The sequence below is a fragment of the Saccostrea echinata genome, unplaced genomic scaffold (assembly GCF_033153115.1).
Source record: "Saccostrea echinata isolate AGI-Se365-2 ecotype Australia unplaced genomic scaffold, CSIRO_AGI_Sech_v1 ptg000029l, whole genome shotgun sequence".
In the NCBI taxonomy this organism is placed as follows: Eukaryota; Metazoa; Mollusca; class Bivalvia; order Ostreida; family Ostreidae; genus Saccostrea; species Saccostrea echinata.
This window is the reverse complement of record NW_026889778.1, coordinates 37,524,950-37,548,726: the sequence shown is the minus strand read 5'-3', so window position 1 is coordinate 37,548,726 and position 23,777 is coordinate 37,524,950. Positions and strand designations below refer to the sequence as shown.

The window sequence follows — 23,777 nt, the reverse complement described above, 5'->3', positions numbered from 1 at the left end:
AGTTTAACTGCAAACATTCTGATCATACGAAACTAAACTAGTAAACCGGAAGTTCTACTTGTCAATATGGAGGACCATGTCATAGAGCAACTAGCCAGCGATGGTAATTATGTTTCATTTCTTAACTTATCTTCCTTGCAGCTGTTTAAGTTATGACTTGCTTAGATTATTTGCTGACCATTGTATACCATTAGTTCTGATGAAGAGACAAAACGGAAATTTATCCAAATTTTTGTTTTAACCTTCGGTTGTATCCGAACCAGTAAATGTGGCACAATTTATTTCCCATCTTTTATTTGTAGAGGAGTTCAGAAAATTTTTAGACGAAACTTTTGATGTGAAAGCACATGCAAATCAAGCGATTCAAGGAAAGGCCATATCAGAGCAACTGTCTAAACTAGCTGAGGGCATTTCCCTACTGGACAGAGAAATTCATTCTCAGGTAAGTCTTCTTTTTCCATGGATGGCACAGAACAATCGTTGGAACAATTCTCATACATTTAAGAAATAATTCCCTAGTCGGAGGAATTGTTGGAAAATATACATGGATAAAAAACCGAGCCCAAAGGGTGAGTCTTTTATATGCCAACAAAATATCAAGACTGAGAGGTATATTCTCCAACAAGGGAATTATTTTTGTTCTGCTATACAGAGAAACAGAGAAGTAGATGTCATTGTCAACATAAGTGCCTTATTATGTCACAATTGAATGCTTCTTCTCGTTTATTTGCACTTCACACAATAAAAAAAAGAACGAAGTAATCTGAATCCCAAATAAAATTTTTTCCCACTAATTTGCATCTCAATCAAAAGAAACCTCAGTCCTTTTCTTAGTAAGAACAGTCAAAATTAGAGGAAAACTCTAATGCTATACTTTCCATTTGTAATGTGCACATTACAGATTGTTGCACACCATGAGGACCTGCTATCACAAGCTACAGGTGTGGAGACACTGGAAGGTGTACTTCAGATGATGCAGTCTAGGATCCAGTCCCTGCTGGCAGCAATGGATCGGTAAGTACATGTATCAAATTCATATACAGTCCAACCTTGTTATCTTGAACTTGATGGGGCTGATAAAAATCATTGAAATATCAGACAATTTGAGATATTGAGATTGAAATATAATTATAATGAAAAAGTGGCTGTGACGACCATTGACCAACACTCTTTACATATCCATGTATCTAAGATGTCAACCTGCAAGATACCAAAGTTCAGATAAATATATTATGTAAAACCTCAGGTATTGATGCTTTCTCATAGTTTTAGACTACCTGTGATTAAGACAAGTGCTTGGCCTAGCAGATTTTATCTTGTATGAATACCCCAAGAAAATTGGCATGAAGCAAAAAACTCCAGGCCTGTAATATATTTTTAGATTATATTTATTAATATATTACATTAAATTGGCAGTTGTGTTTGTACTAGCTATGATAGTCTTTGGAAAATGTGGAATGGAGCCTTGTCGTTATCCTCTTTATATCAAGTTAGGCTTATAATATATCAGGATCAGATTAACTGTAGTTTTTTATTATGTTTTTGATTTACAGGAATTTTTTATTAAAATTTCAGCACATTGTTAAATAAGTTTTAAATATTTAAATTTTGTTTCAGAATCCGTTCTAAAGTGTCAGAACCATTTAACAAAATCTCATCAAGAACAACCCAGTTAAGAAATCTGCAAGTAGGTTTTCAAGGAGGGAGTTGGTGTAGATGATTTTTGATACATTTTTTCATTAGTAGACTTGCTGAATGAAAAAGATTGTGAGTTCTGAGATTGTTACGTACCTGTACACTGTATAAATATTTTTCTTTCCAGGATACCTGCGATCTTCTCAGGAGAATAATTAGAATCATGTACCTTGGCAAGAGGTTAAACAGTCAGCTCCAGGGGGGAGCAAGGGAGATAACCAAGGCTGCTCAAAGTCTGAATGAATTGGGTAAAAGATTTTAAGTGTTGAAAATTTCCTCATCTCATTGTGTTGGAAATTCATGTACTGCTATAAAGTTATATTGTACAAAGTCCATTGAAAAGTTTAAGCTGGAAAGCATTTTTTCATGGAATGTTATAAATGAAAAGCTCTTAATATTTCAAGGAGAAAGTAAATATCAATAAACTGACTGTAAATTTCTTTTAGATTATATCTGTGAGGGAGTGGATCTCAGTGGTGTGGAAATCATAGAACAGGATCGTCGTTTTATCAAACAAGCCAGGAAAGATGTGGAGTCACAGGCACACAAAATGTTAGAGCAGGGAATGGAAACCCAGGTCAGTTCTCTGATTTTTGTCAGATGTGTGTAGTGTATACAGAGAGCCACAGAATTATAATACTGTAAATCAGTTTTTATTTGCAAGAATTTTATTTTCACGTTATTACACAAAACCATCTGTACTGAAAATTTTATTCTTGCATTTATTTATCAAAATGATAATTATGATTATATTCACCAATAACCAAAATTTCTGAAAATATTCTCTCACTTATAAATACCAAAGAACTATTTCAAGAAAATAAGGTGTTGCGAAAATTTTGTGATCTATAGTAGTCAATACTGTTTAGGAACCAGACTTTCAGAAAGTACATGTATTTGTACGTGTATATGTGTTATTCTCTTTTATCTTAAAACTCTTTAGTCAGTGAAAATGTGCCTTCTGTTTTGGATATGTAGAATCCCACACAAGTAGCCACTTCTCTCCAAGTCTTTCACAACCTTGGTAGTTTACACCACATTGTGGAGCGTGTGATACAGAATTGTATAGAAAACCTCAACAAAAATGTCAGAACCTGTCTGGATGCTCAGAGCCTGGCCCAGCAGAATGTACCACGAGGCAGAGGTCGGTTATAAGAAAAATAGATAAATTATTGTTTAAAACAGTTGTAGTAAAGTAAAATTTCAAATTTCAGACCTTTGGAAATATTTAGAATAGTACATTATGTAAATTGAATTACAACTGAAATTACTATGTAATTTGTTTGTTGGTAGGTATTAATCATCTTGAAAAATAAAACAGGAAATTTTGTCATTTACATGTACATGTATTTCTTAGTATATTCATTTCTTTCCCAGATTAAAATATCAGTAAAAACTTAGGCTTGGTATAACTTACTATGGGACTTCAAAGTAGGATCACCTTTCTTTGCTTCATTTTAAATATAATATACCGGTACATGTTCATGTATATGTACTAAAAAAATGTTAACTTCTTCCCAGATCATATCTTTGCATAACAGCTTTTAATAGTGATCACTGCTCTATACATACATGTTAATACAAAGAATCAAGTAATGGATATTTTCAGACAAAGGCCCTGGGTAGTATGCCGTTTAAACTACGCTACATGTACATGTATTTAAATGTTTTTGCTGCATCAGTCAGTAAAAAGAGATCTAAACTATTTAGGCTATGATAACTAACTGTTAGTTAATATGTTGATGCTTTTTTAGACAGATTGTGATGCAAATATCAATTGTTTTGTACAACTTTGCAGGAGGACCTGGTAGGGCAGCTATGCCAGTCACAGGAAATACTGCAGCATTCCGAGCCTCACTCTGGACCAACATGGAGAAGTTAATGGACAATATCTATGCCTCATGTGCTCAGGTCAGAAACTCACAGAAATTTCAATTGCTTGCAAGACCATGCAGTCTGCTGATGTAAAAATCTTTTAATAATATTTTCATGGGGTTTAATTTTTGAGGTAACCAGGAAAAAAAATATTGATTTAGGGAGATTTGGGTTTGAGGTAAAGGACAAACAAGATACTGTAGAATGAAATTTTGACACTGTATAGAGGACAGAATTTGTGGGTTTCCTTCATACTTTGAAAACACAGAAAAAAATCCCCCCAAAATAAGTGATTTAGTAGGAAGAGCTGAATAGATTTAGGGAATATGGGTTATATAACAGGTTCAGGTAGCCTGAGGTTTTTCTTTTTCTTTCAAATAACAGGTGCAGCATTTACAGAAGGTTTTAGTGAAGAAAAGGGACCCAGTGACACATGTCTGCTTCATAGAAGAATTGGGAAAGGTACACTGAATAATGCTTATTGTATCCCCTTGCTTTTTGCATTCCTTCCTTTTTAAGAGGAAGGTTAATTACATGTAAATGTATTTTTTAGCTCACTTGAGTCAAAACGTTTTTGAAGTTTGTATGACCTATATGTATGTCTGTATTTGTTAAGCTTTAAAAAATTTAAAATCCTCTCCAGAACCAATTGAAGAATTTCAATCAAATTTGGCACTTGGGGAAACAGGAGTCAAATTTATTTCAAAGACAGGTTATGACCCCTTCCAAGAGATAATTTATATATAGTAAAAATTAGGCAGGATCACCTACAAATTTTCTCAAGAACCACTTGGTCAGAGAACCCCCCCCCCCCCCCCCCCCCCCAAAAAAAAAAATTATTTTAGATTTGATTTTTTTCAAATCATAGCATGACACTTAACGACGTTGGATCCTGATATTTAAAGTCTTAAACTTTTTTTGTCAAGTATATTTCTAGCTTGTACACACATAGCTTAATTAAAAATCAAAACAAAAAATGGGGGTCAATATGCTTCTTTTGGCGCTACAGTACATTTAAAATGACCTTTTTGCACTGAATTTGTATCTTAATCAAAAATAACATCTTCGACGTTTTTCCCTCCAATATTTTTTATCCAAATAAATCATGGGACAAAGTATGCTATTATTCTCTCTTAAAAAAGACACATTAAAATTGTGACAAAGAAAAATTTTCAAATTGCTTCGCATAATCAATTATTTGACCTTTCTGCACTCACAAAATGTCATTTTTCGGGCATTAAAAATTTAACAAGCAAGAAAATATTTTAAAGTCTTAAACTCTTGCTGAATTTAAGTAGATTGATCAGAGTTATCTTATATATTCAGAAAAAAAAATCAAAAGTGGAGGTCTATGATGTTATTTTTTAGATATTACTAAAAAACTGTTAATTTTGTGATAAAATTGGCTCAATTTTTTCCTGGAGTTTCAGAATATATTTTCTATATTTGTCACAATATGATGATAGAATTCACAAAAACTGATTTAATTAATATTTTAGAACCAGCATTAAACATTTCAATGCACAAAATAGCTCTGTGTGCAACCAGCATGGAAAAATAGGAATCTAAACTTAACAGTACTGTATATATTTCAAAAGGGAAAAAATGATCATTTTCTTCTAAAAAATCTTCCGCCACAAAATATAGTTCCTGACTTAATCCTATTTGAATGGAATTTAATCGCGTTTTTTTCATTGGATATAGTATAATTTGCATTGTAGAATCCAGATTTAAAGTTAGAACTTAAAAATAATGCAGAATTTTAGAAATAAAGCTTCAGACCAAAATCTGCTCAAAAGCTCAGGATCGAACGTCCTTAAGGGTTGACATTCTTACAAAAAGAATAAATTCTTTTTAGAAATCTCTAGAACTGTTGTTATTGGTGATTCAAATTATTATGCAAGCATTTTTATGTAGTGTAGATTGATGTGTCCTCAAGCCATTGCCCAAATGCCTAGGTTGAGGTTTTTAATAATAAAAGTCTAATACAGAAATTTAATTACGAATGTAGATAAAAACTGAAGACCACAATTTGTAAACTTGAAAAAAGTTTCAATATACTGTAGATTAAATTTGCTAAAATCAAGGATTCTAAATCAATAGCTACAATAATGTGTCTTATTTACATTGTATATACATGTACATTTGTCAGGAAGTGAATATTGTGCAGACTCAGGTGAGCATTTTGTCCCAAGGGCCTTTTATTGTATTGACCATACTTCTCACAAATTTTATTTGATTGGCAGCACAAGGAGGGACATGTTAACATCATGCAAGAATTCTGGGAAAGCATCACTCACATGCTGACAAATGAATTCAACAATGCTTCAGAAGGTAACCACAGTAACATTTTTGTGTGCTCCATCTATGACCATCACTTTTATTCTTTCATGATATGTAGAAAATTATGCTTGTGATGAACATTGTTGATTGAAATGCATGAAACACATAATTTCAATATTATAATTTATTATATCATATTGAAATCTGCCCTCATTAGGAAGTAAGGGTAAGTACTCATTCATGATTAATGTATCAGATAGCACTGTAGTACAAAAAAGTGTGATCCACCCCCCTTTTCTTTCACATTGCATGCACATTCTATTAATTTGTAGCTACAGTACAGTAACTTTGTATTATAAAAAAAATGTAAACCCAAAGTACCTAATATATGTACATGTACTTGTACTGGAGATATTTCTTCCTTCATGGGAAATTTCAGTGTAGGTACCTGTACACTTTGTATAGCTAATTATAATCTTCTGGAGATGTACAATGTACTTTGTACCTGTATCTGTATGTAAGCTGGCCTCAGGATCAAGAAACGATTTAGACTGGAGTCAAATTTTCTGTATCAATGAAACTGTCAGGCACTCAAACACTCCAAAATACATCTAAGTGTTCTAGCTTTTCAAGTGATGTTTTCTTCATATTTTGAATTGTAATTCACCGTTAAGTAACATCTGACATGATTAAACTTTGACTTTAGTCTAAGTCTGCTTTACGATCCTTGGGTCAGGATTAGCTACAAAGTTAAAAACGTTAAAAAAGAAGTTTAATTATATATAGAGCAGCAAATCAATACTTGGTACATATAACATTAATTATTTTAAAATCTGACATAAAATTTTTTTGGGTGATGAAGTACAGTATGTTTTTGTATCTGAAGTAATTTCCACAATATATTATGTATATGAATTTACATATTTTTTCATTTATATTTAATTACTCTTTGCTTAATTCTGCCTTTGCAGTATTTCATACATGTACATGTGGGAAATTTAATAAAAAGTGTTTAAAAAAAAATTGTTCCATAAACAGCCTCTACACACCTAAAGCAGGCCTTTGAGGGAGAATATCCAAAGTTGTTACGATTATATAATGACCTTTGGAGACGGCTTCAACAGTTCAGTATCACTACGGCAACGTCCGTGTCACAGTCGGAGCCATCAGGTGAAGAAGAAACAAATACAGAAGACGATATCTTCATTCCAGGAAGTAAACGGAACCAATATGAGTAAGCATAGCATCTTACCAATCTTAAGGACCCTCGATTCACTGCACACTAAAGAGCACTAGTTCTGTGGTAGATTTATATAATTAGAATTATCTGTATGAAATAAAATAAATTTAAATCTACATTGTATTACCATACTCATTTTGTAATCAATTCAAGCATTCTTAACAATTTTTATGCTATTAAGGTAAATTAATACATCACATTATTTGCATTTCCCCATAAAGTAAGAAACAGTGATACGTGTAGCTGCATGTTCATCAATACAATGTTTTTTTTTATGCTTTTTCCTGGGGATAAATGGCTAGTACCCTATGCTGAAAATGAAATACATGTAGATCGATGAACTCAATATTGACACCTTTATACAATGTAATTTTCTCAGTGTCCAATAAAATATTGTTTCCTCAGTGCGCAGAGGGTCCTGAAGCCTTATTAAAGCTACAATTTTTTGTCAGGTGAAGGTACAGTCTCAAATTTTTTGATACAGGGTAAAGAGGATTGACAATAATAATTGTTCAGTGTGGCAAACTTATTTTGTCTTTTTTTGTTATTTTGCAGCTCAGAGAAAGCATTAAGGAATACACTGACAAAGTTTGAGAATGCTTACCTGTCTAAGTCGTTATCTAGATTGTTTGACCCCATTAACCTTGCCTTCAGTACGGGGAACCCCCCAACAACACAGGAAGTGGAAACAATCGTCAAAACTATTTCCAGGTAATACAGATGATGATTAAATTAAGTACTGCAGGAATTATACAATATAATACATCACTTCGAGCATCTCCAGACAAAGCGGTGATCAAATGAATAGGTTAAGTAAAATATGAAGTTAAAATAGCATTAAAGTATATGTAAGTCAAACAGTTGCTGTTTTACTGGGAGATTTGTTATCAATACAAAGTTTTCACCAGAACATGGATTCGTACTAGCCTCTTAACACTTGTGTGTGATGTTGATCCATAAACATAATATATAGAGAGAAATATTCACAAGTAAGAAAGGGTCAATCAAATTTTATTGGAGTGCAAGAAATATCTGCGACTGGCAGACTGCAAGTTTTGCGACCCTTTCTTACTTGTGAATATTTCTCTTTATATATTATATTTATGAAGAGTGTTGTCTCAGTCACGAAAATTCATAATCAAATATGGATTTCAAATTGACAAAGTGCGAATAAAAGTCACAGTCAAATACCAGTAATAATTGGGTACAGTAACTTGAGCACAATGCAATCTACAGATTTAATATTTACTACATACAAATAGTGCTGGGTAGTGCAAGTTAGACAACATATATTGGTGTCAATTTCTTAATAGATCAAAGGTCAATCTCGTTTTTGATTTTTCTTTGTAGTGAGTTGAATGTTGCCAATGTTGATGCCAAGCTTTGTATCACTGTGGCTAAAAATGTTGCCAAGACAATTCAGCTCTTCGCAGTGAAAAGTGAACAACTGGTTTGTAGCACATTCTCTTCACGTATTTTATTGTAACAATCATATAATTAATAAAACAATTAATCAGTTAATTACAGTAGGTTGAGTACAATTAGGAAAAATGCATGAGTGCATCATAAAAATTTGTTTGCATATCTCAGTGTGATTTTTGACACACTCCATGCAGAATATATTTTGGATTCTGAATGCTTATACATGTATATATTATATTCTGAATGCTTATTCATGTATATATTATATTCCTTCGTCATTTGTTATTTCTAAAAATATGTTTTAATCCATCAACATTTTTTTTCATTGCAACATCACATAATAAATGTACATGTATCATTTTGTCAATGAAGTCATGTTTTGCATTGCATTGACAAGTAAAATGCAAGTATTTCTTTGAGGAAATCTGTAAGAGGCTCAAATGTTGAATTTGAATAAAAGCTCACAGAAGGCTATAGCATCAATTTTCTGAATATAATCAATTTCAGTTGCAAGTGGAATAAAGTTTTTTAATATGTATAGGAAATTACAAACTGTTTACTAGCATGAATAAGTTGCAGCATCCTGAGACTTGTGTAGAAAATAAACCTTCAGATATCTAATAACAGGACATACTGCGCCTGTACTTCAATTTTTAAACATCAAAATAGTGTTTGTATTTTACAGCTGGTAACAGATGGGGAGGCTAGTCAGGTGATTGGACCATCCACTCCTGGTCAGCTGAGAAACGTTACCATGGTCAATATACTGTATCTACTTCATCAGTCCATAACAAAGGTATGACTTGTATTTCAGGTAAAGGAATGTGTGTGTTTTTAGCTCTACTGGTCAGAGACCAAAAGACCTTATGTGATAGTAAGGTGTCAGTCATCTGTCTGTCAGTCTGTTTGTCAGTAAACAATTTTTCAATATGCTACTCCTCCAACAGTTTTGGACCAATTTCAATATACACCTGTCTAATCCAACATGCACTGGGAGACAAAATTTGTGTCTGAATAGACAGGGTGTTGGATTACACAATGTAAAGAACATAGAAACAGTAAAATGGGAGATTAAATAAGGGGAATTCACAGTAAAACGGATTGCACAGGTGTCAGATTAGACAGTTTTCACTGTATCAAAATTTTGGAGCGTAACAAATATCTTATTTTAATCAGATTGACGCCCTTGCTCCAAATTATTATTTTTGTTAACTAATCTAACTCACCACTCAATAGAATACCTTCCATTTTAAAATAAGCATTAGTAAGTGCATTCAACCCCCACCCCAGAAAAGTGTGTGGGTGGTAAGGTTAACCCCCCCCCCCCCCCCCCCCAGCCCCCCCAGACATATATTTTTTCTGGAATAGCTCTTAAAAAATGCTGAATTTTTCACTTTTGTGGTATTATAGTAAGTGTTTTTTCAAAGTAGATGATGAGAGCACTCGTAGCCCACAATTTCCTGCAAACATGGAAAGACGAGTATATTAGCATTTGGCTTATTTACACAAAATTGAAAAAAAAAAAAAATTGTAAAAATATTCTCCAACCTCATGCCATCCCAATGCTCATTTTTTCATTATGGTGGTATTGTAGAAATAAACTCTTACTTACAGTTTTTGCTACTGAAATGTATAATAATCAATAATCACGTTTTCATTAAACCTAGTGGTAAATCTATTTATTCCATTGGGAAGATACTTTCAGTAATTTTTCAAGAAGTAAATTAAAGTATTTAACTGTTGAAAATGTAATAATTAAATAATTATACCCCACATTTTTATTTTTAGCTGCTGGAAGGATTGCACAACTTCCCTCCTGAGGCCATGGAATCTATTCAGAAATCCCTGGAGGTAAAATACATATACAATCTAAAGTTTGGTAGAGTATTTGTCTTCTAAAGATCTACCTAGTGTATCTATTGATCAACTTATGATCTACTTAATGTTACAGTGTCTGTCAGCTTTTTGCATACATTTACATAAAGTAGTGCATTAATGATCCATATAGGGTTTCATATCCAGTTAATATTCATGTACGCCCTGTTTTCCATTTTAACTTGTTTGGATAAATTAATGATTTAGGGACTAGCTGGTTTATTTCTATTAGAGCTTCATTAGTTTGGGCAGTGAATGTTAAAATTAAAAGACAAAATTTAATTTCTTTCTAGCTTTGCAGCCTTTTCCCCAAATTCTAGAAATTGAGATTGACTTGATTGGTCACAAGAACTCTCAGCACAAAAAAATGATCTTATTTCCAATAGCTCACCTGAGCCGAAGGCTCAAGTGATATTTTCTGATTGAAATTTGTCTGTTGTTGTCATCATTGTCATTGTTCATTGTAAACTTCTAACATTTTCATCTTCTCCAGAACCACAGGGCCTTTTTTCAGGCAAACTTGACACATATTATCCTTGGGTGAAGAGAATTTAAATTTCTTCAAATGAAGGGCCACATCCTCTTCCAAGGGGAGATAATTAAGGAATAGTGAAAATTGGGTGGAGTCATTTAAAAGTCTTCTTGAGAACCACTGGGCCAGAAAAGATGAAACTTATGTGAAAGCTTCCTAACAAAGCAAAGATTCAAGTTTGTTCAAATCATGACCTGTGGGGTTAGGATGGAGATCAAAGTTTTACATAAAGTATATAGGAGAGATCTTAAAGTCTTCTTCTCAAGAACAGCAACCATGATTAGTCATATTTATATGGAAGCATCCTGAGGTAGGGTAGATCGAAGTTTGTTCAAATCATGACCCCGGGGGATAAGGTGCAGCCTCAATGGGCAATCAAAGTGTTACATGGGAATATATAGGGAAAAATATCTCCTGATGATGAATAGAAGGGCCATAGTGACTCAGGTGAGCTCTGTGGCCTATGGGCCTCTTGTCTTGCTCCATATCAATTCTATATTAACAGGGTGCTTGTTGAAGACAATGGTTGAACATGAAATAAATTTTATCGCTGTTGCACATACTCATAGTGCATGAAAATGTCTTTATAAATGAAAAAAAAAAAGTCAAAGAAAAGTACACCCCTGAATTTTGTTTACTCTGTTGACGTCCAAAGCTTTTCTTTGTAAGATGTAAGACTCATAAGAGGATTGTTTGACTTCAATTTTAATTTTAATTTAAGTACATGTCGATCCGTTAAAGGGTACAATTAACAAATGTTAATAAGATTTGAACTTGATATTTAGTAAGTAAAGAATAATTAATAGACAAGCATTTGAATACCAGTTATATAAAGATGATTCATAGTTCAAGGGTTTTTTTATTTGTTATATAAATTTTACATTTGACATTTGAATTTTGCATGACCATCTGTTAACATTAAAGAATATTATTATCAGGATGTGCAGTCATAATACTTATATTCTCCCTCACTATGTTCGTCCGAATATAAAATAATTATATTCTAAGTATGAGAGTAATGAAAAGAACTCATATGTTAGGAATGGTACTCGCTATATCCTTTTATTTTGCTTTGCCTTATATAATTATAATATTGATTCAGTCTATTATAAATAATTTTTTCATTAATCAATACATTCAGAAGCGTAAACATACATAAAATATCAAATACATAATGTTTATCTCATTTTAAATATATGTGTATACCCGTAGGTTATAGCGAGACTCGATAATCGAACATGAATGAGTGAGGATATATATAGTATGTGATCACGTGATAAGTATGGAATGCAACGAATTTAATTTTATTTATACTCACCCAGGGCTTATGTTGATCACAGACTTGCAGTGCATGCTGACTAAGGACTTGCATAGATAAAGAGTAGTTATGCTACATAAAGAGTTACATACAACAAAGACTTGTATGCTGACTAAAGAATTACTTTTACTAAAGAGCTATGCTGACTAAAAACTTTCACAGACCAAAGAATTATGCTGACTAAAGATAGACTCTTGTAGATTAAAGAGTTGTGCTGACTATAATTATTGTCTTGTGTGATTAAAGAAATTAGAATTATGCTGACTAAAGACTTGCACAGACCAAAGAGTTATGCTAACTTAAGATTGACTAATGCAGACCAAGTAGTTATGTTGACTATAAAGCAATTTTACTGTAAGATGTATACTTGTTCAGTAAAACATGCTTATAGAAGTGCTGGGATAAATAATTTTGATTGTGTATAGTTCATGATATGTTTTATAACTATTGGGGAATGAAAATCACTGCACTGTTAGTTCATGGGAATTCATGATCAGTGTGTTCATAACAGTAATCAATTACATGTACTACCGGGTACTTAATATTTTGTTGAGTTGTGAGATACCCATTATGAAAAATTAGCAGCTATGAAATAAATACTCTCAAGAGCTTTCTTAGCATTTTGGAGTTAAAAGAGAGATGATAATTTATACAAAATATTACTTTGTTATAAGCAGGTATATGCTATGAGCATGTTTACTAATTATGCTAAAAATATTTTCTGACTACAGTACTGTATTTGACTGAGACAAAGCAGTGTACAGTTGTTACATTTATTACAATAGAATGTATAGAGAGCTCCTGGGCATTTACTGAGCCATATCGGCCCACACTATAAATGTTTTGGGACTTCTTTTGTGTTTGTGACATCACAATATATTTTTCCGTCTCTCTATTCTTAATGACATCACATACATGTACATGTACATTGACGTCACAAATATCAGTTGAATTGGCAGTTACTAATTTTGTCAGGATGTTTATGACCAGAAATTTAGAAATACCATTCCAAATATATTGGCACTATTAGAATAAGTAATAAAAAGGTTATTGACTGAATATTGGGAATTATGCCTACCCTCGGTCTTTATGCTGATGCGGACCCCACAAGCCTGGTCCACTTTACATCACAAAGCCCTCGGGCATGCATATTTACTGATATTCAGTCAATAACGTATAAATTGTATCTGTGAAAATGAAGTGTTCCTATTGATTGTGTCCAAAATCAGATACTATTGTGCATACTTCTTAAGTAAAGTTACAGCAATTTGTGTAAAATTTTCAAACATTAATAAATTCAAGATTTCTTTTTTGTAACTAAAATGTTTTTCTACAAAATAATACATCTAACATGTATACCCACTGAACAAAAATATATCTCTTAACCTTTTCCCAATCATAATTATATTTAAATTGGCATATCCTAATTGAGATATATAAGCATTCATATAATTTATACTTACACAACCAAGGAACTGCAATCAGGGTCCTGGCATGGTAAAATATTATGATAAAAAGCATTCAATTATGGTTTTATACATCTTAGACATTCTTTATCAGGGTAAACCTCCTCCGGTAAGCTGGTTTCCATCAATTCCTGAAATATTTAGTTCTTGTTTTCATACATCTCTCAACCAGGGGCGGATTCAAAGGGAGGCACCCAGACAATTAACCCCCTCCTCCAAAAAAAAAAGAAAAAAAAAAGAAAAGTTTAACCTATCCCTTCTTGATTCAGAAAGTCTTGACGTTAAAACATATGCTATTCAACTCATGTCAACTTCAAGAATTGTGAGATTCTGCTGTCATTTCACTTTTTAAATAGTCCCCCCCCCCCCCCCCCCCAATGCTGGATCCGCCCCTGTGATCCAATCCTCTGCTTACCAAAATTGCACGTTTTGTAATTATAACAATTATAATTATAATAGAATATGAAAGTAAACATAAAACTCAAGTAAATTTGGTATGTATCATATGCACCAAAATTAAATATTTTTATAAACAAACGTTAACTTAGTAATCTATCAGTTTTGGAGTTATCTATTAGCAGAGGGGCATCTTTAGATAAATAACATTTAAGTGCATCTGCATCAAACACTCCAAGCAGTGGCATCAAGATTCCCTAAATTTTAATATAAACCCTTACTTTACTTTTTTTGTCATAATCATTACACTGAAGTCTTAGAGTTATCAATAGTAGACTAAGTATATTTTAAAGCATGGTCAGCAATTCTAATGCAGCATTTGTTTAATGGTTGAAACTGCAGATTATATCAATGCATTGCAAAGTATCTGTTACATGTAATGACTGCATGCATTTATTCTGAATGCAGTGGTTCATCTTTAAAGAATCACAAATCCGACATCATCTACAAGTTAGGAATTTTCTCTAACCTGACAGAGGAACCTTTGCTTTTTCACAATATACCTTGACAGCAAACAAGATTAACTGCTCATCATATATGATTCAAACACTGATACCCATTTTCCTCCATTAACACAAAAAAGATAAAATTATTTCAATTTGTTTGGAGTAGATTACTCCATCAAACTATCACCAGTGAAATGGCTCCCATTTCACTTTTGATAACTGTTTACATAATTATATTTTAGCATTCTAAATTCTTAAACTTGATTTACTTTAATATTTTCCATTTTCATATTATTTTCTTTTAAGAAGATCAAAAGCATTCCCGATTAATTATTTGTAGAACATATCCAAGCTGTTGTTTACTTCATAATCCTCAAGAATATTTAGTGATTTTATAGTACAAATGTAATTGTTAATCTCAATTGTCATTAACAATTTGAGTCCAAGGATCAGTCTTGTCTTGTTGGTTGAAGCACCTTAGGGTTTAGTGGTGTGGTATTTTGGAATTTTAGGCTATTCATTGAATAAAAAGATTGTGTAACCCGGCCAAAAGAGCTTCATTTTGTAATTTTTTATATTTGCCCTGTGGCAACGCACTTTGAAAAAATTACGCATTTTGAAAAAATTTTCCAAAGTGCGTTAAAATTGGGACAAAATCAACGCACTTTGAAAAAATTTTTCAAAGTGCGTTAAATTTGGGACAAAATCAATGCACTTTGAAAAATTTTTTCAAAGTGCGTTAAGAGTGTACATCAACATTTTTTACCATGGAGACACTTAACACACTTTGAAAAAATACGGACTTAGATTTTAGTAATAGACAGCACTAATTTGTTATATTTCTTCCGAAAAACTGATGAATTGATCTACCCTCATCGAGAATGAGGAGAAGACAGGAGAAAGTCCCTCAGTCCAACTCTCTATCTTTCCCACACAAATATATGTATTTACATAACTGGTATGACATTGATATTATTTCTCTCAATAAATTTGAGTTAATGTAAAATAGATGAACAAATTGAGATAAGCTTTCCTGAAAAAAAAAGAAGCGTTTTTATGATATCAAATTACAGATTTAGAAGTAATCTGACTGCATAACTTTTTTGAGAAATTCTTACTATCAAATAAATGAGTCAACCATTGTTTCATATTGTTCACAATAGATAGGTAGATGAAAATGATAGAAAGATGAGAGAGAGAGAGAATTTTCATGGTATAGAAAAATCATAATTGCTCCCTTTTCCCTAAGAAAAATGTGATGCTTTAAGTCACTTATCAACACATACATCTACCAAACTTATAAGAGACTGGATAAAATTTGAAAAAAGAAAAGAAAAAAGAAAAGAAACTGTGCTATTAAACAATCATTCCTCTACTATTTCTAAAAGACCCATTCCCCTATTATAACATTTATGAGAACCTTTGGAAACAAGACAACTCCTAAAAATCTTTAAATCGTCTATATCTCAGATGCTGATGTCATCACCGAAAAATTATCGAACCAGGTTCAAATGATTATTTATCATACCTAAAAGGATGACTGCACTTAAGGACATGCTAAAATTGCGACAAAATAAACTTTGAAAACAAGCATTTTTCTTTTAATTGCACGAATGGTCAACATCTAATCTACAACTTTATGTAATTACATTAAATAAAAGTACATATTTACGAAGTACGAAGCTGTTTTCTAAGGCGGGGGTCATCACAATTCCTTGAATCTCCGTACGATAATGAGGACGCCCACTTTTTCACTGACTTTATACATAGTCAGCGCATGTTTGTCTATTGTTCTCCGTTTAACAGTAGTTGTCTATTTGCATTTAATAATGTTGTGTCAAAAGGAGATTAATAGACAAGCATGTGCTCATGGTTTAAATGAGAAAAAACTGTTTCTTCTTACATTCGCTCTCTCTATTGTAACCAAGGGCTGTAACATGTTGAATATTATAATTCACCACGTGAATTCTTGCCTCGGGTAACTCTGTGAATACTAAATTCCGTCACGTGACTTGTAAAGTAGCATGTTTAGTGTTAACTAGGACAAAGTGCTCGAACACGTTAAATTGTTAGGCATTGATTTAATTAAAAGATTCTTTACTTACATGGACGTTGCTCATATTGTTAATTTCGTTTTTGAAACCTCTGAAAATAGTGTACTTGCGCCATACAGAACAAAGAGGGAATGGGAAAGAGTGATCTTGTATTTTTTAAATACATGTCATTGTTATTTATCTAGTCTAATTTTAGACCCATTCTTACAATATTAGCTCCACCTCTCATGCATACCTAATGTTTAATCAAGGGCAGGCAAGTGTAAATTCTCTATATTTGGAAAGAGTAAGGACAGAAAACATAGAATCATTTTATTGTATCACAGCCTAAGATCATTTTAATATTCAAATTCGGTTCGAAATTGACAGGATTCCTTCATAAATATATAAAAATGAAATAAGATTATGATATAAAAGCAACAGAAGCGACCGAAAAAGACCCAAAACAGGGCATTAAGTGCAGTCATCCTTTGCAAGAATATTGACCAAGCCGTGCACTTTTTTTTTTCAAAGTGCGTTAATATGGTCGATATTAACGCACTTTGAAAATAAATTTTTTTTTTCAAAGTGCATTAACTTGGTCCCAAAATTAATGCATTTTGAAAAATTTTTCAAAGTGCGTAATTTTTCAAAGTGAGTTGTAACATTGCCAAATATAAAATTGTTTGAGAGCCGTCTAGTACTCTCTGATGATTAGGATCACTACACATAGTAAGTTAACATTGATACACCTTGGAAACTATACATGTAGTTTGTTAGTTTGTTTTTTTTTTTTACCTTTTCTGCTATTTATCAAAATAGAGCATTTCTAGACCCCTTGCCTCTTGTTTCCATTTAAATAATGAAGGCATTGTCACAACTTGTTTGAGGATTTAACAAGATGTAATGTACACTTATTACACTTTAATATTTTAATTATGTTGGAAAAGTATTTAACCTGTGATTATTTTTCAAGCAGAATATGATAATAATACCTGAAGTGATAATTAAATAGTCGCTTTGGTATATGGCTTATGATATTTTCTTGTTGATTATGATAATATTAATTATGGGTCATCTTAGCTAAAAGTGATAATTTTAATCATAAAATTAATACATGTAACTATAGCATTTAATGATAAATGTTTAATTTAAGACTGTAAGTATGGCATTTAACAGTTAATATCAATTTAGATTTAATCTTAATAAGATGACCTTTGCTACTCAGGTGACCTTTTGCTGTCTGATATTGCACGTTGTCTGTTACAAGTATCTCTAAATTTTTTAACTTTTAAAAACCATTGCACCAATTTCATCCAAGCTTAATTAAAAGCATCATTGTCAGTCTAGAAGAAATGCACTCTCCTTCAAAGGAAATGCCATGGCCCTTTTCAAAGGAAAATAGTTTAAAAATAAGAAATAAGGTATTGATTTTTTAAGAGAAGTATTTTTCTTGACTTATCAGAGACAGAATTTTACAAAAAAAAAAAAACTTATGTGGAAGCCTCCATGTTGTGCAGTGTAGTAAAAATTCATATACAGTTGAACACTGATATCTCAATTACCAGGGATATGTCAAAGTGATTTGGCAGTCCCAACCACTTATTTTTTTTTTTTGTTTTTACCTTGTTATCTTGAATTCTTGGATATCTTGAAGTTTAATATCAGCCCCATCGAGTTTGAGATAATGAGGTTTGACTGTATCACTATGAGTTTACTTTGCAGTAAATGTGGCCCCTGTGGCAGGGATGAACAAAGTACATGTATGTCTTTAAGTATTATTGTATGATCCTTTGGTGATGTTCACATATTGTATTGACTCTTTGTTGCAAAATTCAGAGTTTGAATTAAGTTGCTCTACAGTTATAAATTTTGCTATATTTATTCTTAACAAAAATGCACAACTCTGATTTGGCAGTATTATTACATGTAATTCAAAGCAAACTTTTTTTTATATCTTGTAAAGCAATTATTTATAATATACATGTACATTTTTGCACCAAAAAGCATAGCCATCCAGCAATGTACACAAGTTTGTTTAGGACAAAGTCAAGCATGTACTTGGAAATCAAGTGCAGGGCACGTGTAATTACTCCCCCCCCCCTCCCCCCCTCAAATACAGCATACAAAAAGCACCCCCAAAATTTTAATTAATCTGGTAAATACAGGAATTTTTCACATATTTTTGTCATAAAAAAGTGAAATACATGTACTGTTAAGACACTTATATTTTTTGAAGAAAAATTTAAACTTCAATTTCTTTAAAATATTTTTATTGCTTGTATTTGAATGTTGAAACAAACAGTCACAAAAAAATTTGGATATTACATATGAGAAATCAAAATTTTATTTTGATTGAACATTCTTATTGGACAATATATGTTCCATTTGTTTTGAATATAGGGAGTGGTGGTCCTCATGAGTAATGCCATTTCTCCTCTAATGTCCTCGGTCCTCGATGCAGTAGAAGCCATCATTCTAACCATGCACCAAGAGGACTTATCAAGGTGAATCTTTTAATAAGTACACTTTTTTGGAAAATAATTTAGATACAAAATCTGTGAAAATTGAGGTGGAATGTTCCCCTAGGAAGTAATTTTACAGGCAGACTGGATTAAATTATGTTCTATTTACAGCTCAGCTACACCAGACCCAAGCAAAGAGGCTCAATGTTCTCTATACATGAGGGAGCTGCAGGAGTTTGTGTCTCGTTGCCAAGCTGACTATTTATCCAGATACGAGTGTCAAGATTTTATATATGACAGGTAATTATGACGAAGTTTGATTTTCCTAAACAAACAGAAAATGATAATTTCTGATACTATTTAAAATGACTGTTAAGTCAAACATTTTTTAATCAGTTTCATAGCTATGGTTTGCTGGGATGTAATTCTCAGAGTGAGACTACAACAATTAAGGAACATTAACAAAAGCTGGCCATTGTTAACACAGTTTCTATGTAACAAAAACAAAAATCTGCCTATAGTGGAACCTTAACAATTAGTTTTAAAGAAAATATATATTAATTTAATTTTAAAAAATTACCTGTAAAAGGAGATCCTTTTAGTATTTCACAATGGTATGTAATGTTGGGGATTTCAATTTTTACTCCTGGCATGAACTGTACAGCAAAGATGTTAGATGACAAGCTTAGGTCATCACCAAAGTCTCCAAATTTAAGTGCATGGTATAGGAATGTCCCTAAGACCTGGGGATTTCTCCGCCTATAATGACGTTATCCCCCCGTTACTCTGGTATTCCCCCTCAACCCCCTGTTTGGGGAGGAACCCCAGAACCCCTTCTACTTTTTTAACGTCCCCTGCTATTTCAATTCTTAGGGACAACCCTGATGGTATATGTTTTAAAAAGTGACATACAGCAGCTGTATTTTCTGATTCTTTTAAATAGTATAAATCCAATTGCCTGTCGTTGTGTTGAGCTCTTTGTGAGGCATGCCAGTTTGATTCGTCCCCTTGGAGAGGGAGGGAAGATGAGACTAGCAGCTGATTTTGCCCAGATGGAGTTGGCCATATCACCATTCTGTAGGAAAGTGTCTGATCTTGGAAACCACTACAAATTACTGAGGGCATTTAGGTAGGTTCATCAAAGTTTTCAATGTATAATTCAAACTGAGTAAAAAATCTAGGGTGGACTATATTTTTGATGGAACAGTAGGATAGAAAAATATGTTTTGCTTTTTTTTTTGCAAATTTACTATAGAACATTTATAGGTAACATTTCTAAACAATCAAAGTCTGCAAGGATTTTCTTACATAAATGGAATTTATGATAAGGGAGTTCAGTTTAATTAGTTTAAGAGTATAATAAATAAAATATGATATCCAACAAACTCCAATGTAGTTTTCTTTTGTAAGCTTTCAATCTATATATACACAGATTTAAGTGCAAAATCAGTAAAAACCATTCTTTCTGTCTTATCCAACTGATTTTTTTTTGTTTTTTATCATTTTATATCTGTATTGGACTATTTAATCAACCATATGTGAAAATCTAAAAAAAAAATTAAAATATATGAAGCATAGAGAAATAACTTTTTAAGTTACTATTTTAAAAAAAAACCTAATACTCATTTAAAATGCATGTGCAGTCATATAAACTGAAAGTAAAGTATTTATTTAGAAATTGTGTGTAGATTTACAGAAATAATTCCCTTTAGCTGGTGTACAAGGAATTCTAAATTCACTTATTTTCAGACCTCTCCTGTTTCAAAATGCTGAACACATCAGTAAAAGTCAGGCCATTGGTGACATCATTCCATACAGTACCATTCTTCACTTCTTGTTCGCAAGAGCTCCACAGGAAATGAAATCTCCTCATCAGGTACAAAACACACTTTGAGTGCCACAGAAATTTGTCATTACCATTAGGAAATTACTCTATATTGATGATAATCTGATTTTTTTTTTGGTCAAAAATAGTAAACATTGTATTTTTTTTACATAAGGAATTCGGATTATGGGATTGAATGCGTGTCAAAATATTTAAAGTAGTAGCAAGAACCTTATGTGTTTGGTTGTTTTGTTTGTGTTTGAAGAATATGTACTTGTTGACTTAAGTTTTCAAAATGTACATTGTACATAAAAAAGTCAGAATAAATATTACATAGTTTGTGATAATATACTTTCAGTCCGCTGATTGGTCCATCAGTAGGTATTCACAATGGTTAGAGGACCATCCATCTGAAAAGGATAGACTCACTCTTATCAAGTAAGTATAGACCTGGGAAACACTCTTGTAATCTTAGTATAGTCCCAGCAATTTAGCAGGTATAACTATTTTAAGCTCAGCTGAGAAAAGGCTCCAGTGAGCTTTTCAAAGTTTGTCTGTCATGCATCTCTGCATGTTATCTGTTTATTTTTCACATTTTCAAAAACCACAGTAAATTTTATCCAAACTTGGCACAGAGATTCTTTGCTTGAAGAGAATTTCACAAATGTCATTCCCCTTTGCAAGAAGAGAAAACCAGTAAATATGACAATTAGGGTGAGGTCAATTAAAAACACTAGCCAGACAAGATACAACTTAACATAGTATAGATTCAAGTTTGGTCAAGTTATTGCCAATATAGTTAGGTTGGGCCACATAAGCTGGGGGTGGGGTGGGTGGGGGGTTCAAGTCTAACAAAAGGATATAGAGAAAATCTTTAAAAATCTCCTCAAAAACAGTAGGGCCAAAATTAGTCATATTGAAATCAACCTTATCCATGTACAGCTGAACTTAGGTATCTTGAGCACTGATATCTCGAATACCATGGATATGTCTAAAGTGATTTGGAAGTCCAAACCACTTATTCTTTAAGTATTTTACCCTTATATGTCAAATCCTTGGATATCTAGAAGTTTTCACAGTCTCATCCAGTTTGAGACAACGAGGTTTGACTGGATTCAAATCTAGTTAAGTCTTAACCCCTTGGGCAAGGGTTTGGCCACAATAAGGGATCAAGGTTTTACAAGAGAATGAATAAGAGAAATTTTAAATCTTTATTTGTGGTTATGGGAATTTTTCAAGAATTCTATGAACTTGAAGGATGGGTGAATAAGACATTGGTAAAAAGATTTTATTCCCATTATTTCTATTTTCTTTTGTGGAATTTAATGATTGTAAAATGTCAAAAAATCTATTTATTCATTACAGTAAAGCATACTTATAGTGAAGTAAATGCATTTAACAAAGTCATATATTTTTTCAGTGAATCATTACTGAGAGACACCCAAAATTCAGACTGTACTAGATTTCAGACAGAATTCCATTTTTCAGATTTATGAAAACTTTAATACATGAGCCAAAGGCTCAAGTGTGATTTTCTGAATATTGAAGTTTGTTAGTTGTCCATTTGGGACAGGACAATGTTTTTCATCAATATTTAGAAATCGACCTTTTTACACTCAATTTAAGAAGAATTTCACATTAAAATCTTAAAAACAATTGGGAAAATATAGTTCATTTGTGGGAAAGAAACCACAACATTTCCTAAGGATACTCTCTCTTCACAACTGTGATTTTAGGTCAGGATAAACACTGCAAGGGTGATGTTACAATAGGGAACAAAGTTGATACTAAGAAAACACATAGAAAAATCTCTAAAAACCCAACAGATTGCTCACATTTATCAAATTTTGACCAAAGGAAACATTGTGGCCCATGGATGGCTTGTTTCTAATTAATTTTTTTTTCATTTTTTTTCCAGGGGTGCTTTGGAGGGATATGTAAATCAAATGAAATCCAGGCAAGCAAAAGAGTTTGCTGAAATTTATCCAATCATGTTGGACTTATTACAAAAAGGGCTTCAAACATGTTCTTGATGTTATCAAATGTATTACAATTCAGCACAATATTTATTATGTAAATATAGAAAACACATGTATATAAACATAAATATTGTTTGGCATTGACTTTTATATCAATATTGAATTTTTGATTAAAGAGTCGTAAGAGTCATAAAACAAAAAGTTTAAAATTAATGTTCATTAATTACTTCAGCAGCAGAACAGGGCCCAATTTGCAAAAGAGCTTACGATTAAGATCATAAACTTGAGATGATTATAAAATCTTATAACAAAATTAATGATTCTATCAGAAATTGTCTGTATAAATATGTGTTCCTAAATTCATTTTAAAATATTAAAACCAATTTTTATATAAATGTAAAAAAAAAAAACTTATTTACAAAATTACGTCTTCATTGTAAGTTCTTTTGTAAAACAGGCCTGTAGCTCTAAAATGTGTTGAGAGACCAGAAATTGGTAATCGAATTTATTTACTATTAATAATAATATTTTCTTAATTCAATTATTGTCTGGTCCATATCTGTGTAACAAGGAAAAATTGGAAACCAATACTTTTACATAGAGAATAACTGTGGAAATTACCATGATCTTGACCCAATGTCGTTTGGACGCATTCAAGATCACTGGCAGGAAAACATCCTTTTTCTGAGCCATATCTTTGTAAAAGACATACTGGAAGACTGTATAGGGGGAAAGATGACAAATGACCTAAAAATATCATGACTTTGACCCAAGGCCATCTAGGAAAAGTCAAGTCAATGGTAGCAGAAAGCAGAAAAAAGTTAAAAATTTCTATCCGATCCATTTGTGAAGATAACAAAGAGTTAT

General features: G+C 32.3%; 1 protein-coding gene across 2 annotated transcripts; it reads left to right on the top strand.

Moving 5' to 3' along the window:
* The first annotated feature begins 21 nt into the window (after nucleotides 1-21).
* LOC133195889 (conserved oligomeric Golgi complex subunit 5-like) lies at nucleotides 22-23,040 on the top strand. 2 transcript variants are annotated; one of them, XM_061331864.1, is made up of 22 exons: nucleotides 22-103; nucleotides 303-442; nucleotides 902-1,014; nucleotides 1,618-1,687; nucleotides 1,823-1,943; nucleotides 2,142-2,272; nucleotides 2,674-2,839; nucleotides 3,494-3,606; nucleotides 3,955-4,032; nucleotides 5,817-5,904; nucleotides 6,892-7,087; nucleotides 7,649-7,804; nucleotides 8,444-8,543; nucleotides 9,201-9,311; nucleotides 10,304-10,366; nucleotides 13,801-13,815; nucleotides 19,045-19,148; nucleotides 19,278-19,406; nucleotides 20,050-20,235; nucleotides 20,856-20,982; nucleotides 21,290-21,369; nucleotides 22,850-23,040. In XM_061331864.1, the coding sequence occupies exons 1-22, from the start codon at nucleotides 67-69 to the stop codon at nucleotides 22,962-22,964; spliced, it is 2,439 nt and encodes an 812-aa protein (XP_061187848.1). In that variant the 5' UTR covers nucleotides 22-66; the 3' UTR covers nucleotides 22,965-23,040. The 2 variants fall into 2 exon arrangements, with proteins under 2 accessions (XP_061187848.1, XP_061187849.1); XM_061331865.1 differs by lacking the exon at nucleotides 13,801-13,815.
* Nucleotides 23,041-23,777: the final 737 nt, after the last annotated feature.